Source organism: Acanthopagrus latus, chromosome 10 (genome assembly GCF_904848185.1).
Source record: "Acanthopagrus latus isolate v.2019 chromosome 10, fAcaLat1.1, whole genome shotgun sequence".
NCBI classification, from domain to species: domain Eukaryota; kingdom Metazoa; phylum Chordata; class Actinopteri; order Spariformes; family Sparidae; genus Acanthopagrus; species Acanthopagrus latus.
This window is the reverse complement of record NC_051048.1, coordinates 3,176,868-3,193,117: the sequence shown is the minus strand read 5'-3', so window position 1 is coordinate 3,193,117 and position 16,250 is coordinate 3,176,868. Positions and strand designations below refer to the sequence as shown.

At 44.2% G+C, this 16,250-nt stretch overlaps 1 protein-coding gene across 2 annotated transcripts in view; it reads right to left on the bottom strand.

Moving 5' to 3' along the window:
• trpc5a (transient receptor potential cation channel, subfamily C, member 5a) overlaps nucleotides 1-16,250 on the bottom strand; it is a 101,169-nt gene that overhangs the window by 16,218 nt on the left and 68,701 nt on the right. For both annotated transcript variants that reach the window (XM_037111764.1, XM_037111765.1), the window contains exons 9-15: nucleotides 12,036-12,173; nucleotides 10,024-10,222; nucleotides 8,204-8,343; nucleotides 5,799-5,999; nucleotides 4,265-4,386; nucleotides 381-576; nucleotides 81-290 (exon numbers count right to left, since the gene is read on the bottom strand). In XM_037111764.1, coding sequence (XP_036967659.1) covers nucleotides 81-290; nucleotides 381-576; nucleotides 4,265-4,386; nucleotides 5,799-5,999; nucleotides 8,204-8,343; nucleotides 10,024-10,222; nucleotides 12,036-12,173 — 1,206 coding nt within the window. The remainder of the gene's footprint in view (nucleotides 1-80; nucleotides 291-380; nucleotides 577-4,264; nucleotides 4,387-5,798; nucleotides 6,000-8,203; nucleotides 8,344-10,023; nucleotides 10,223-12,035; nucleotides 12,174-16,250) is intronic.

Below are 16,250 nucleotides of genomic sequence, written 5' to 3'. Positions count from 1 at the left end.
CACAAATATTCTACATAAAACAGCCAAATCAGAGCAACAAGGAGAATATGAGAACACTATGCTGTCGTGTCTCCGCTCACCGTGAACTCTCGCAGGTTTTCACATTTGTGCGTGTCCTCCCCGGGCGGCTGGCCTCTCCTGCACAGCTTGTTGTGGAGCCACATGAGCAGGTACCAGATGGACTTGGGGCTCGGGATGATGTTGAACGGAGGCGGCAGCGTGCCGCCCTCGTCAAAGTAACTCATCCACAGCTTGGTGCGGGCGAACTTCCACTCGATGTCGGCGTGGTCCTGCGGGACGAAAAGACGGCAGCTTGTTCACCCTCAAATCAAGTATTCCTGGTGTCAAAAGGTCCCGACTCTTTAATGTTGTGGACTTACAGCGATGAGCTGGTACGAGTTGTTCATCATGGCGATGAGCATGTTGAGCAGAACCACCAGCGAGATGACGTTGTACGTCCCGAACATGGTCGCCCCGATGAACTCCGTGAACTCGTGGCGAGCCTTCACGTTGGTGACGTACAGATTCAACAGGCCGAATATGGACCAGAACAGAGACTGAAGGGTCTCAAACAACCTGCAGAGACACAAGAAGAAGAAGAAGAAGAAGAAGAAGAAGAAGAAGAAGAGAGGAAAGTTTTACTGCTTTTTGAAGAAAACAAAGTCATAATTATAAATCAGAGAGAGACACAGGAGGTAAAGAGACTCATGAAAAGGACTTTTATCTCTAAAGACTGTTTGTAACTCTGACTTTAATGAATAAATACATTATTTTGGAGTTACTTAGAAGTTTTCAGCCTTTCAGTCGGTGTAAGATCATCAGAAACGAGCGTCTCTCTTCATCTCTCTCAGGGTCTCTTCATGAATACAGATACAGACGATGATGATGACATGAGGTGATTCATGTGTGGAATAAATTGAAATTAAAAGTCTTTCTCGCTAGAGGAGCGAAACACAGCCTGATACTCACATCACAGTCCTTCGTTTGACTGTTCAGCAGCTTCATTACGACTACTTTAATACTCAGGCTCTCTCTCCGGAGGAGGCGTGGCTTTATTCTGTTTCCCTTCACGTGATTAAAGACATTTTCATGAGAATTGGTGCAAAGCAAAAATCTCCAAAATGCAGGAAATGAAGTGTCTGATGCTCATAACATCCTGGAGGAGGCACAAAACCTCCGTCCTCGATGACGACCTCCCTCCTCCATCCTCCTCCACACTCTCCTCGTCTCCCTCTTGTTTCCTGTCCTTGTTTCCTCCCCTTTGCTCCTCTCATCTCGCTTCCTTTCCTCTCATCTCACAGTCACAGTTACAGCCGAGGTTATTGAATTTTTGATGAGGCAACAATTGGCAGGACACACACACACGTGTGCACACACACACACACACACACACACACACACACACACACACAGGTTGTGTCTGCAGGCTGTTATTTATGTTTGTGTTGTATAAAATATTCAACAGTGCAACATTTATTTTCGCTGCAGTGTAACGTGTGTGTGTGTGAATGATCGCTGTATCAATCAGGGTAACGAGAGTGTGTGACCGATCGTGTGGAGGTAAAGTGTGTGTGTGTGTGTGTGTGTGTGTGTGTGTGTGTGTGTGTCTGTGTCTGTGTGTGTGTGTGTGTGTGTGTGTGTGTGTGTGTGTGTGTGTGTGTGTGTGTGAGCGCTTGGAGGGGCGAGAGAGAGAGAGAGAGTGGAGAGGTGAGGGAGAGAGAATTTAATGAACGATGAATGAAGCAGCCGAGCGTGAGATTGTGTCGGAGTTATGAAACGAGGAGTGGAGGACGTGAGGAGGAGGAGGAGGAGGAGGAGGAGGAGGAGGAGGAGAGAGAGGAGGAGAGAGAGGAGGAGAGAGAGGAGGAGGAGAAGAAGAATCACTCTTTCAGACTCAGCTGAATTGTTCACTCGTCAACGTCTTGTTTTCCTTTCCTTGCTTCCTCTCCTCTCCTCACTTGTTCCCTCTCCTTTCCTTACCTCTCCTTTAACATTTTCCTTCTGTCCTTGTTTCCTTACCTCCTCTCCTCATCTCTGCTCTCCTGTCCTTCACCCTTCCTCTCCTCTCCCGTCATCTCCTTGTTTCTCGCCTTATCTCCTCTCCTACCCCTGATTTCGCGCCCTTTCTTCCCTTCACTCAGCTCCTCTCCTTGTTTTCTATCCCCTTGTTTCCTCTTTCTCCTTACCCTCTTTACTTCTATCCTTTCCTTGTTTCCTTTCCTGTGTATCATCCCCTTAGTTCATCTCCTAAGATCTGCTCTTCTTTCCTACAATCTTCCCCTCGCTTCCTCTTCCTTCCCTCGTCTCCTCGTCTCCTCTCCTCTCTCTTCTCTCTCTCTCCACTGAGTTGAGTCATAAACTGCTCCAGCTGATCCACTCAGTCATGTCGCTGTGTTTCTCTACAGCTGAGTGGGAGGCAGGACAGAGAGAGAAAGTGTGTGTGTGTGTGTGTGTGTGTGTGTGTGTGAGAGAGAGAGAAAATAAACAGAGGTTTGTGGAGTGTGAAAGAAAGTGAAGAAGAGTATTTACAGCATTTTTTTGTGAAGGTAAGAAAAAGGTAGAGCCACACACACACACACACGCACGCACACACACACACTTGACAGCGCTGTGTGGTGTAAAACGATGTAACACATTAGCGGTGATAAGTGTGTGTGAAGCGGCGAGGAGGGGAGACACCTGAGCAGAAAACAGGAAATGAGCTCGCTGGATAACTCATTAATGTTGATAACACACACACACACACACACACACACACAGAGGAAATAACCCTTGTGTTGTACACTCCTGAGTGTTGATGCAGCTCGTCGCCCGCGGGGCTGCGATTGCTCTGTTTTCATAACGCATCATCCGAGGCGTCATGGCGGCGCCCTGCTCGCTCGTTTAGCTCCGGCTGCACGCTCAGCGTCCATGTTCAGCCCGACACGAGTTATTTACCCTCCCTGGTGAGTCGAGCTGAGTTAAATGTGTTCGAGAGCAGATCTGAGTCGGAGAATACTCGACTGCATGTTAAAGATCTGCTTTCAAAACCTCCTTCAGGTAAATCCATGTTAGCATCAAAGCTAACGAGTTAAAAGGAGGAATGTATAGATGAGTTTAGTATGATTTTATTTTACAATAGACAGTAAAAGTCTCCAGAGATCTGTGGCTTCAGGACGCCCTCACCAGTCAATATCCTTCATCACAGGTTCATTAAGGACGAAGATGAGTTAATGACTCGCTGCTGATTGGACCTGTGCATGTTAGGGACTCACAAAAGAGTCTTTGTGATGACATAACTACAGTTTACTGTGAAAAAACATAAACATAAAAAAAACATAAAAACACCTGTTTTTTTGAATGGAGTTTGGTTTGACAGTAATCGGATGCTCCCATGTCTCGAGTTGGGAAGTTGTTTTTCTAACTTTGCTGTGTTTATGTGTCTGAACGTGAGAGCAACACGGACGCCAAAAAGAAGTTGTTTAACATTTAAACAGCACGACAAGGAAAGAGACGATCCAACGACTCTGCAAGACTGCAAAAGTTTCTTTCTTCCGCCACTGTGGACTCTGACACGTCACCCGACTTTCTCAGAATTTCAATTCATCTCAGAAGTTCAACAACTTTTCTTCTTTAACGAGAACCGCTTCAGTTTTAAAGTCGGAGCTTCGCTCTGATCCGTCCTCCTCTCGCCGTCCTATCATCGTCCCCCGGTGCTGTACTGTAATGGAATCGATCACGAATCAATACGGCTATTATCTAAAGCAAACCGCACGCCTCATCAATATTCAGCCCACTGACTCCACTTGGCTCTCACTCTGCCTCCTTCAGCAAAGATACAGCCAATCTCTGCTGTGTGTGTGTGTGTGTTGCAGATATAAACCATAATTCAAACTCGACCTCTCAATAAGGTTCTTTCTCTTTTTTTTTTCCCGCTCGTTTCGCTCGAGGAAAGCGCCGCGTTAATATTCTTCAGGTGCGTCGAGCGAGCTGAGGATCGTTTCCAACATCATCATCCGGTGCAACGACGCAGACGAGCAGACGAGTGCGAAGGTTTAGATGAATCGTCGATGCGGCGCACTCGACTCGGAGGGAGGACGTGATCGCCGGGATGAAATATTCACTCAACGAGCCAGAGAGCTTTTAAACGTTGGCGTCAGTTGTGTTCCTGCCTTCACAAATGTCTCTCACACTTCTCTGTGGATCAAACTGCTGCAGATCCACCTTCATGTTTGTGTTGCGCTCCTTCACAGAGCGTCAGTGTTGTGTTACAGATGGTACTAACGTGGAGAAGGCGTTGTTCTGCCTCTCGCAGCGGATGCCTTTGCAGTTGTTGTGTTCCTCCGAGGCCTTCGTCTCGTAGTAGAAATACAGCTGGTTCAGCCCGTTAGCGAATGCCAGCAGCACCTGCACGGGAAAGATTATATCAGTGACATGTAAAAAACACAGCAAACGTCGAATCTAAGGAAACAAAACTGCAGCTTTTTTTGAAAACCCTGATGTTAACATCGAGGATCGACCCCTCTGCAGCTTCAGGGCGTTTTTAAAAAACACAGCTTTCTTCTCCAACAGGACACGAGCACTCCGGTGTTACGTAAAGCTGCTGCTGCTGCTGCTGCTGCTGAGTGAGCATGAAGCGCCTCGGGCTCAGCGGGATTGATTTTAGGACTTCAGGGAGCTCAACAGTTCTCATGTGGATTGTGTTGTAGGTTAGGAAGTCCCCCGAGACGGACTTAATGAGTCCTTCTGCCTCCAGTGTGCCGAAGACCGCAAACCCAAACTCATCTTCATCAACAACAATGTAGCTTGTTAGTTGGTTCAGAGAGAGAGAGAGACTTACTTACATGGATATTAACATGCTAACGTAGAAAGGTTAACCGTTAGCATGCTAAACCACTAGAACTGAGCCTAAGCCTTCAAAATGAGGCCACGGTACAGGCCAAACTTTACATTTTTCCTCACAAGGGCTCATGGGACTGCTAACTGCACGGCTAACTAAGCTAACTAGCAAACAGCAATGAGAGCAACTGTGAGTTTTGCAGCAAGTCATGTAAATCTGTCCATCAGGAAACTCTGTTAATCCTACAATCCAAACGCTAACATGCTACACTGAATATACTGGATATTACAAAAAACTGTGAACTCCATAGAGATCAGCTAACTAACATTCAGAAGTTGTTTCACGTGAATGTTGGCATGCTAACTGTAGAGACGTTAGTATGATATTACGCTGGAACAACCTAAAAAGTACATGCTTGAATGTAGATTTCTCCTCAGCAATAGGCTAATAGCACAGCTAACTGCATGGCTAAGTGGGCTAACTAGCTAATGGCAGCAGTTACTCCCACAAGAACTAAAACTGGCTTTTAGAAAATGATAAAAAGCAACACTTCAGCAACTCTAAAATGTTGAGATATATGCTAGTGTGTTACATGCTATATAAAAAAGAATGGTAACACAGCTAAGCTAAACACAGGCTAAACTTTCCTGCTAACTGCACAACTTATTGAGTTAAGTAGCTAACGGCAACTAACACCCACACGTTGTTTAACATGTTGGATGGTAGCATGCTAACTGCAGAATTACAATATGCTGGAAATGAACCTGACAAGTCTAAGAAGGTCACTGTATAGGCCAAACTTGACATTTCCTCACTATTAGCAGGCTAAATGAACTACTAACTGCACGGCTAAATGAGCTAACTAGCCAACACTACAGTCAGCAGAAGTTAGACATTATTTTGCAACAAGTAAAGCAACCTATCTACCTCTAAAATCTGTTTATTCTACCACTCCCCAATTAAAACATTTTTGTCTCACCAGACAGTAAATGAAGAGGAACTTGAGGATGTCCAGCAGCATCCTCCCCAGCGAGATCTGCAGGGGCCCCAGGTGGGAGTTGGCGGTGAAGAGGGAGATGAGTCTGAGGGAGCTGAAGATGTTGGCGATGGCGAACAGCGCCTCGGCTATCAGCGTGGGGTGCCACATCTCCCACTCCTCCCTCGGACGAGATGAGTTATACTGGAGGAAAAAAGAGGAAATCAGTTGAAACAGCTGCAAACGCTGGCAGGTAACATACCGTTCAGACATAGAAAACACTTTTTACAAGAGAAGAAACAACTTCATGTGTTGCATTTAATGCCAAATTTACAAGAATGATGAACTAATCTAGAATGCTTGCTAGATGGAGTTGCATGAGGTTTATAAAGTTGCCTTTAACTGAACAACTCATAAAATTGTCACATTTTTGAAGGGAGTCTGGTGACTGTCTTCACGGTCAACGAAGTCTATATGTCACTGTTTACTGTATTTGTCAAATTTGATATGTTAAAAATAAATCTTTGTCTTTTTGAAACAGTTTGTGTTCAAACAGCTGCTAAATGTTGGAATGTTACACTTACTTCAGATGCAAAAGAAGAAAGATTGGCATGGTGACGCTGTTTCAAAGAGACACTTTTTACAAAGAAAGAAACAACTTATGCTATTGCTTGTAATGCCGAATTCACAGGAAGACAGAAAGGATTTAGAATGTGTTGTTGCCTTTTCAGGAATTTTACTTTAAGTTTCTCTGCTTGCAAAAACTCTCAAAATCGCAGGATTTGTTAAGGGAGTCTGGTGATACAGTAGGGGAAAGCACCATCTGCTTCCAGTCTCTGTGTGCTAAGCTAGGCTAAACGCCTTCTGGGCCAATGTGAACACACATAGATAAACAGAGTCCATCACCCTCTTTTTTTTATTTCCCAGCATGCTCTGTTTCTGTGACTGTTTTTTTTTTTTTTTTTTCACTTTATTCATGCGTCTGTCTCTCTGCACATCGCTCTCGGTTGTCTCATGCTTGGCTTCCTCCTCATTCTAAATTCAGCCATTAGACTTCACACAGGACGTCTGTCTTGTTAACTCTGCCTCTATTAACATTCAGCGCGTGCACACACACACACACACACACACACACACACACACACACACACACACAGAGGAAACAGCCAGAGACAGAAACATGCACACAGATGCACACTCATTAATTTATAGACTCTCCCGCACCTTCTCTCAGATGCACCACACTCTATCTGTCTGTCTGTGTGCCTGTCTCACTCTCTCTCACACACACACACACACACACACACACACAAACACACACGCACACACACACACGATGACGAGGCGAAATTTCTGCGAGCGACCGTCAGCTCTCCAGAGGATTTTAACTAAATATTTAAAAGGGGGGAAGACAAAAAAAGTAAAATATATTGTGACAACTGCTTCTGTGTGTGTGTGTGTGTATGTGTGTGTGTGTGTGTGTGTGTGTGTGTGTGTGTGTACCCTCTTCCGTGAAGTCTACATACGTATATGTGCTTATTAAATTGTGCATATATATATGTGTGTGTGAGGACCTGTGTAGGAGGGCCACCCGCCACCATCAGTGACTCACAGCTGCTGCAGATGGCCCCGCCGTCTGGTGTGTGTGTGTGTGTGTGTGTGCAATTCCACCGTTCGCTCTGATAAACAGATAAATCTTGGATGTGTGCAGGATGTGCAGCTAAACAACGTGTGGTTAAAGCTGAACGCCGTGCGGTGAAAGCCGGCCTGCAGGTGAGTCCTGTGACCCTCAACCATCCAGGTGTTGTTTACAAAGGTCAAAGGTCACATCTGATGTCTGCTGTTCAAATTGACAACAGTAACACGCGTGAAAGCTGATAACTCTGTTTGTTTCTCGCATTTCGTCTCATATTTGCGGTGTGAAAAGGAATATTTAAAAGGTAAAAACCTCCGCCATATGATCGACTCCACCCCTCCTATATGTTTATCAGGACGTCAGAGGAGGAGGATGTGATTGATGACATGATCAACAGGAATGAACAGAAACAACTGAATGTGTTGCATCTAATGCCGATTAACAAAAAACCCAACTTATTAACAATGTGTCATAGACAACGTTTCGCAACGTTTATAAAGTTTCTCTTCACCCAACAGCTCACTAAATTCAGTGATTTTTAAAGGAAGTCTGGGGACTTTCGCCAGCAGCCTCTATTGGTTACTGTTGACTGTATGTGCAGATGCTGACATGTTTACTGGTAATATAATGTCATCTTCTCTCTGGTCAGTAATCTTAAAAGTACCAAGTTCACTTCCCAGCCCTGCCAACAGAAATACGGTTTTCCGGTTTTCCTGTTTTCCTGTTTTCCGTAACCTTTTTCCCTCTCGCACACTCGGACTCTCATCTTTACCTTCACGTACGCCACTATCTTCAGCGATATGGTGGCCAGGTACAGTGAGTTCATGGCGAAGTCCATCAGGTTCCACCAGTCGTGGATGTACTCTGTGAATCCTCCATCCCACATCTCCTTGATCTCCGCCCAGATGAAGCCTGCAACACACACACACACACACACACACACACACACACACACACACACACACACACACACTAATGGTTATTTACACACTCGGTCATGCGTGTGTGCTCACGGTCATGTCATCCATCAGCGGCTCCCGTTTGCTTGCTTTCTGCTCGGTGACCAAACTTTCTGTGGAGTATTTTCTTTTGGCAGCAGCTGCAGGCGGCGAGCTCAGAGCCAACAACACATTTGTTCTGCACGACTGACTTTAGACAAAGTCAGGTTTTGCTCTAAATAATTCACGAGTCATTTTGTAGTTCATCACGGCTGCCTAGAATATCTGCTGCTCGGAGTTTTTTTCATCCGTATGTTTGGAGAAATCACACATCATTAAGGTTACGGGGAGGAAAATCAAGATCTGGTGTGAACCATAAACAAGAGTGTGACTGCAGATCGACCCGATCAAAACCAGAAGTACCACGACAGGAAGGAACTGAGAGGAAACACCAGAGACTTTATAATATATGAAAATTAATTATTTATGATTTAGCTGATGCAAAACAATGTAAGTGTTATGATGGACAATCCAGCCAGCTAATGTTCAGTGTGGTTTCTTTTTATCTGAAGTGATTTGTAGTTGAGTGTTTCAGTAAGAAGAAGAAAAACAAGAAGAGAGGAAGAAGATGAAGAGGGAGGAGAAGAACAACAACAACAAGAACAAGAAGAAGAAGGAAAAGAGGAACAAACAAAAGGAGAAGGAAGGAGATGTAGAAGAAGAAAGAGGAAAAGAAGAAGAAAAAAGAAACAGAAGGAGAAAAGGAAAAGGGGAAGAAGAAACAGAAGAAGAAGAAGAAGAAGAAGAAGAAGAGGAAGAAGAGGACAGCGGACGATGAAGGAGAACAGATGGTTTTGTATTTTTCCAACTGATTATGGTTCTGATTTGGAAATGATTGGTGTCAGCTCCGAGAGAGAATATGGAGATGTAATCACTCATTTTCACACCCACCCACCCTCACACACACACACACACACACACACACACACACACACACACACACACAGAACTACCTCCTCCACACACACCCACGTCCTCCACACACAGACACACTCAGTCCTCTTGATGGCAATCAAAGCAGAAAAGATGGAGAGATAAGAAGCGTTGTGTGTTTTTTCTATAAATCCGGTTGTTTTTTTTACGGTATGAAGAGATGTTCCTTCATCCTACTGGACTGTGACTTAATCAGGTCTGGACTGCGTGTAAATATGAGAAATGTATTAAAAGAAAAGAGAGAATAAGAAAAGAGAATAAAGGAGACAGAGTTCAGGTGATCATCCAAAATGATTCTGGTGCTAGAGTACATTTTAGAAGATGGAAACCAACATCGTAATCAGTTTAAAACAGTTTCTATGCTTGAATGTCCATCGTGAACTTCGCCGTCAAAGAAGGAGGCTCATCTCACACCATTTCACTTCCAAATACATCATGATACGAAGGCTACATACTGTTGAAACAAGGTAAAATTGTCCTGCTACATCTACGAGTGTTGGCGATGAGTTCAGGAGTGAAGCTGCTGTCGAAAATGAAAGATGACAGCCACGTCGGTCCTGCTTCATCCAATGTCTCAAACATGATCTCAAAATACAAAATACTCAGAATGCATCAAACCAAACAAACTGAAGCGAATAAGGTTGAGGTTTGTTGTACGTACCCAGCACCCACGGCAGGATCATCCACTCCACGATGGTGGGCGGAGGTCCCTGCATGTGCAGGTTGGTGCGGGCGATGTGCTGCGATGCCAGCAGCAGCAGGAAGAGGAAGGTCAGGTAGGACGCCGTGTGACAGATGAACTTGATGAAGGGCTTCTTGATGAAGTTTCCCAGAGCGCTCTTCGGCGCCAACAGGTAGATCTGAGGAAGAGGAGGAGGTGCACAGAGTTAAAACAGCAACTGTTTGTACTTAAGTCATGTTTTTTGACAATGCTGTTTTGGTGCGAAGCTCCAAAAATGTTTTGTGGACAACAAAGCTTCACCTTCGTCACCTTAATCAGCATGGAGACGATGAGATAATGACGGAATTCTTCTTTTCTGTTCATTTGAGATCCAAAACAAAGCAACACAGGAGGAGAAAAAGCTTACAAGATGCTGACGTTACGTAACCGTTCGTGAACAATAAATAAGAGTCTCGCTCTGATATCTCTTCGGCTTTCTACACTTGTGTTCAAAGCATGAAGCAGGACGGTGCTCATGTTCCTGCACCCGTCCCCCTCCGTCGATCACAGCCGCTGCTGTTATTGCCGAGTGTTATTGCTGTTATGATGCTTGTTTACTTGTTCTGCTCATCTACTCGCTGCTGGCAACCTCGACGTTCTCTGAGTCACGCCAGCGAGGCTTTAAAAGGAATTAAATACCACAGAGAGAACCAGAGACAGAGGTGTTTGTGTGCATTATTAATAACTTAATCACATTAACGCAGCGCTGTGATTGTTGCGACGTAAAGACTTTAAGTGAATTATCTTACTTGTGCCAACTAAAGCCAAAGTAAGCACAGCTAAATTAAGATTTGATCACTCTGTCGTGCCATTTGTCTGGTGTGTTTGGGTACTTTGAGTCCTTGAACGCACCACAAGCGAACCGAGAGGACAGAAACGTGAGAGAGGAAGCAAACTGATCTTGAAATACTTTCTGTAAATTAAGATATTTCTCCTCGCCTTGAAATGGGTTTAAAACTTGAACTCAGATGAGTGTTTCCCACACGTATAGTCTGCATCAGTGGGCTGCCGTCAGACATTTGCTGACATGTTTTAACACTATTTAACTATATTTCTTTATCAATAAACTAGAGGACAGTCTGCCCTCACTGGTACATACTTTACAGAGAAACAACAAGAGACAGATTGTATTTGTTAGCAGTTAACGTATTCTGAGACCAAATAACTTCCATATTTACACTTCAGGCTTCCTCCATCTGTCACCTGCTGATCGACATCAAACCAAATATCTCTGCTTCCTCTGCAAAACTCAGCATATTGATCAGGTTTACAGAAAGTTTATCTGTTTCACTGGAGTCGTTCTGCCGCAGAATATTTAATAGTGATCACACAGAACAGGTCATTGGTTCTTTCTGATTGGTTTGTAGTTACAGTAAAAGTTTTGTCTGCATGTGAACTTTGGCCTGCAGTGATCGTCTGTGTTTGTGTTTGTGTTGTTCACTCTGCAGTCGACAGCAGCAGCTTCATGCCTTCTCTAAATCATCACAGTTCTTCCTCCCTCACTCTTTGTTTTTAGGTCGAGTGTTGTTGTCGACTTGACGTTTCCTGGCAACAGCTCGTCCAGCCAATAAAACAAGAGTTCGGCTCCAATTCTGCCTGGCAACAAATTTAGTTCAAGGAAGACATCTTTGATTCCTTTCTTGGTTCCTTCCTCTGTTTCCATTTCCTTATTCACTTTTTAATATCCTTCTATTTTTCCTTTGTCTTCACTTCCTGCTCTACACTTCTCATTTCTTCCACTGATGTTTCCTTTATTTGTTCCCTATTGTTTTCATTTCATCCCTCTTCCTTCCTTTGAACCCCATTTTTTATTTATTCTTTCATTTCATCTCTTTCCCTCTGTCCTCCCTTCCTTTAAATTGAACCCTATTTTTAAAGCAATCCCTCTTTCTTATTTTTCCTGTTATTTATTCCCTCTTTCCTTCCTTCCTTCTGTTCCCCTCCTTCCTCACCAGTGAGAAGACAGGAAACAGGAGTCCGATGATGAAGCAGGTCACCAGTTTGACGGCCCAGTGTCGCCTCCTCCAGCCCGGGAAGCCGTCGTACCACAGCGTGGCCAGAAGCTGCTGGCAGTTCGGCTGAGCCACGAACTGAATGGAGAGAAGAAGAAGAAGAAGAAGAAGGAGAAGAAGAAGAAGGAGTAGAAGAAGAGACTGTGAGGAAACACAGTTTAAATGTCCTTTAGTTGAAATAAACAAGGGTAAAAAATTAGCGATAAAACCTGAAACGCAACATCGATCTCCTGCTTCGACAGAAGGAGTTTTAAAAGTGTCTCATTTTTCATTCAGATGACTAAACAGGCCGATAACAACATGTTTAACCTTCAGCACACAGAGGAGCTCAGTGAACAGTGAAACCTTCAGGTGTGTTCAGGTTATCAGACTGTCGGACAAACAGACTCTCTCCTCGCTGGTCACAGATTAAATCAAACTTCTCCTCCAGATTTTTTCTTTTACTTTCTCATCCTGTTTTACACCTGAAAACATCCCAAGTGACTTTAGTCATTTACATATTAAAACTAGATAACACCTGCGCCGAGGCTGGAGACTTCATAAATGTGTTATGTATTCAAAATAATTGAATGATTTCAGGTCTCTCAGTTTGTCTAAATGAGGGGAAACTGCACATAGTTAATTTTGGAATAGTTTTGCATCTCACTGTGACAGTAGATGGTCACTTTTCATTAACGTTAAAAACAAACTATTTGTTGTCACTCTTGTTATCATCCTGACAGCTGATCACTTAGTAACAGCTGAACGCAAAACTATTAAGACATTTGCTGTAAATCCTCGCATGGTTTTTGAGTAGTGACGTAAAGAACTCGATCTTAAACAAAAAGCAGCAACAAGGGCAAAATATATACAGACGTTCATCCATTTTCTCCCGCTCGACCACACACTCGCTCTGCACAACAACCATGTACGATTGTTTATTACAACAAGGAAACTAGATGTCAGGGGAAAAGAAACGTCGGAGCACAGACAACTAACCAATCAGATTTTTAGTATCTAATCAGCGCGGTGGGAACCTGAACAGAAGGGTGACGAAAATACAGGATGGTACAACAACTTCTTACAACAAGTCTGTAAACAAATCAGACGGTGTGTATTATATCTTTCATGTGAGCTAAAAAGAAATGAACAGCCGTCTTTTATTATGTTTGTGTTGAGAGGAGATCCACCTGACTGCACGGCGAGCTAATAACAGCAGATATAACCTCAGTCAGTGCGGCTGTTTGTTCATCTCCGTTTCATAACGTCGTTCTCCGGCTTGTATTCGCTCAGAAAGGGGCCGAGCGAGCCTCAAACAGGTACATCTGTACAGTGTGATCACCCTCCGTGACAAACCAAAGGTTACGTCCTGCCGTGACAGCGCCGCGGCTGCTCTGTTGTCCAGGTCGCCTCCATTTACATCTCATTACAGCTCGTCCGCTAATATGGCTGGCGTCGCACCAGAGGCTGCTGGTCTACGTCAGCCCTTCAGCCGCCCTCTGAGTCACAGACGGAGGAGACGAGTCCTCATTTTCTTTTTGTCCTCTGATTCTTCCTCTTATTGTAATCCTCTGCTCGCTCCTCTGTCATTTAATCACTGCCAAGTTTGCCTTTTTCTTTCTTTCTTTCTTTCTTTCGTTATGAGCTTCTTCCCTCATGTCTGTTTCTGGTTGATTAGTCTGGTGTCATACTCTATAAAACACTGGAGGAGACGTGAGGTGATCCATCACATCAGCTGCCATGTAAAAAAAAAAAAAAGAAAAGTGTGTTTTCTCTCTTAAACAAACAGCCTATTAAATAAATGGACTGAGGAATAAACATCCGGCTCAGTTCTGCACATCCACCTTCACACAAGGACACACGACTGCTTGAAACCAGACATTTAGCTAAGAGCTTAAAAGAAAAACGGCACACAGCCAAACAAACAAACAAACAAAAAATAAAAAAGCGTACAGGTCAGACTCTGTAGCTGTCAATCACACACTTGTTTCTGAACAGTTGGTGATGGCTGCATCATAAATAATTTATCCAGACGCACTTCTTTACAGAGAGAGATCTGCGTGGGACTCTCACAGCTCCTGACTTTGCAGCGTCACGCGGCGTCGTCGGGCAGGAGAGGATAAAAGTCACAGGAGGTATTTATGATGCTCGTCTGATTGGCCAGACAGCGGAGGTCTCTTCCTGCTGGTGGATCACCAGGCATCAACCACCAAACTGCAGAATATGTTCAATAAATCACTGAGCGTTCAACGGCAACTACTGTGTAGACTGTAGTTACCGCATAAACTTTATGGTACCACACAGGTGGTCGGATCCAAAATATTCCTGCTACCTATACAACAAGTCTGACGAGTCTTGGTGTCATTATCGATAACTTCGCAGAGTCTCAGATTTCTGTGTTTCCTGAGTCGTTGGCAGAAGAAGCTAAATGTCAGAGGAGATATTTATGGTGCTCAGCAGGCATCAAGCGAGGAAAAGCTCCAGAATTCGTCCAAGTTTAACAGTCCGATTTATATGAAAGTTGATTTCCTAACTTGTTAAATACTGACGCTTCAGGATTGTAGGTCAGTTCGGCCGCCATCACAAAGCTCCACAATTTGATGAGTTGGGAAAGAGTCTCAAATACAGATTCCCCATCACTGTTTCCACACTAAACCCAAAGAAAAAGAAGAAAAGGATCCAGATTAGTTCCAGTTAAAGGTCCTGCAAGGACTTTTGTTTTGTGATGGATGCCTGGTGAATATCTGCTGCTACAGAGACTTGAAGAAACAACACAATTTACACAACAACATGAGGTTTATCAAGAGTAAAACATCCACACGATGTCATTAAATCCAGACACACACACACACACACACACACACACACACACACACACACACACACACACACACACACACGTCATGGTGGCTTCAGAGCAAGTTCAACCTCTTATCTGGTTGTGTGTTAATGTGTGTGTGTGTGTGTGTGTGAGGATATTGGATAACGAGGGGATTTAATTATATAGATGAAATGATAGAAGAAGAAAGAAGGAGAAAAGAGGAGGAGGAGAACGATAATGTGGCAGAAGTCAAACCAAGGAGGCTGCTCCCTCATCGTCATCTCCTCCTCCTCCTCCTCTTTTCCTTTCCCTCGTCCTCCTTTCCATCTTCTCCTCTTCACAACTCCTGTTCTTTGTTGTTCTCTTTCCTCCTCCTGGACTCTAAACCATTCCCTCCCCTTCTCTTGCGTTTCTTCTCCTTCACCTCCTCTCCATCCTCCTCTTTTTTTATTCTTCATCATCCAATTCTTGTCTCATTTCCTTCCTCTCCTCCTCCTCCTCCTCTCTCCCTTTTTTCCTGCAGTCACTCTCTCCTCCTTTTTTTCTTTTTGAATTTTTCTCTTTCACCTCTTTTTCTTTCCTAATGTCTCCTCTTTCTTTCCTCTCTGCCTCTCCATCTTTCACTCCTGCTCCATCCTCCTCTTTTTTCTTCTTCATCATCCAATTCTTGTCCCATTTCCTTCCTCTCCTCCTCCTCTTCTTCTCCTCTTCCTCCTGCTACACTCCCATTATTCCCATTATTCTTCCCTGCTTTCTTGCATTTTTTCCCCTCTACATCTCCTCCCTCCTTCCTCTCCTCCATCACTCCCTCTCTCTCTCCATCCCTCGCTGGGCTCCAGTTTGGTTTCCTGTTGCCATGGCAGCAGTATGCTAATGAGCGAGTTGATCTCCGGGCTCCTCTAAACTACAGCAGTCTGCTCTTTTCCTCTCCTTTTTTTTCTCCCCCCTGACTTGGTCTCTGGAGCGTCAAAACATCCTCGTCAAAGTCAACTCGCCAAACAACAACAACAAAAAAAAACACGCCTGGACCAATCACAGCGCAGCATCGGAGAGATAATTTAATAATCAGGGTTTGTTGTTATATCGGACAGAGTGAGACATCCTGGGTGAAACACACACAGATTACTGCGCTGACCTTTTGAAACCCGTGAATCAGCTCAAATTACATAAGACGTGAGCGAGAGCCGGAGTGGTGGGTGACGGGTGAATATCAGCCAGCGTCAGCAGGGTCTATCTGGCTGATGGTTATAATAATAATAATAATGATGAATGTGTGGTGGGCGATCGGTGACGTCGTCTTCCTGTCTGAACCTGAGCTCTGTCTTTCATCTAGTGACAAAGAGAAAGAAAAAAAA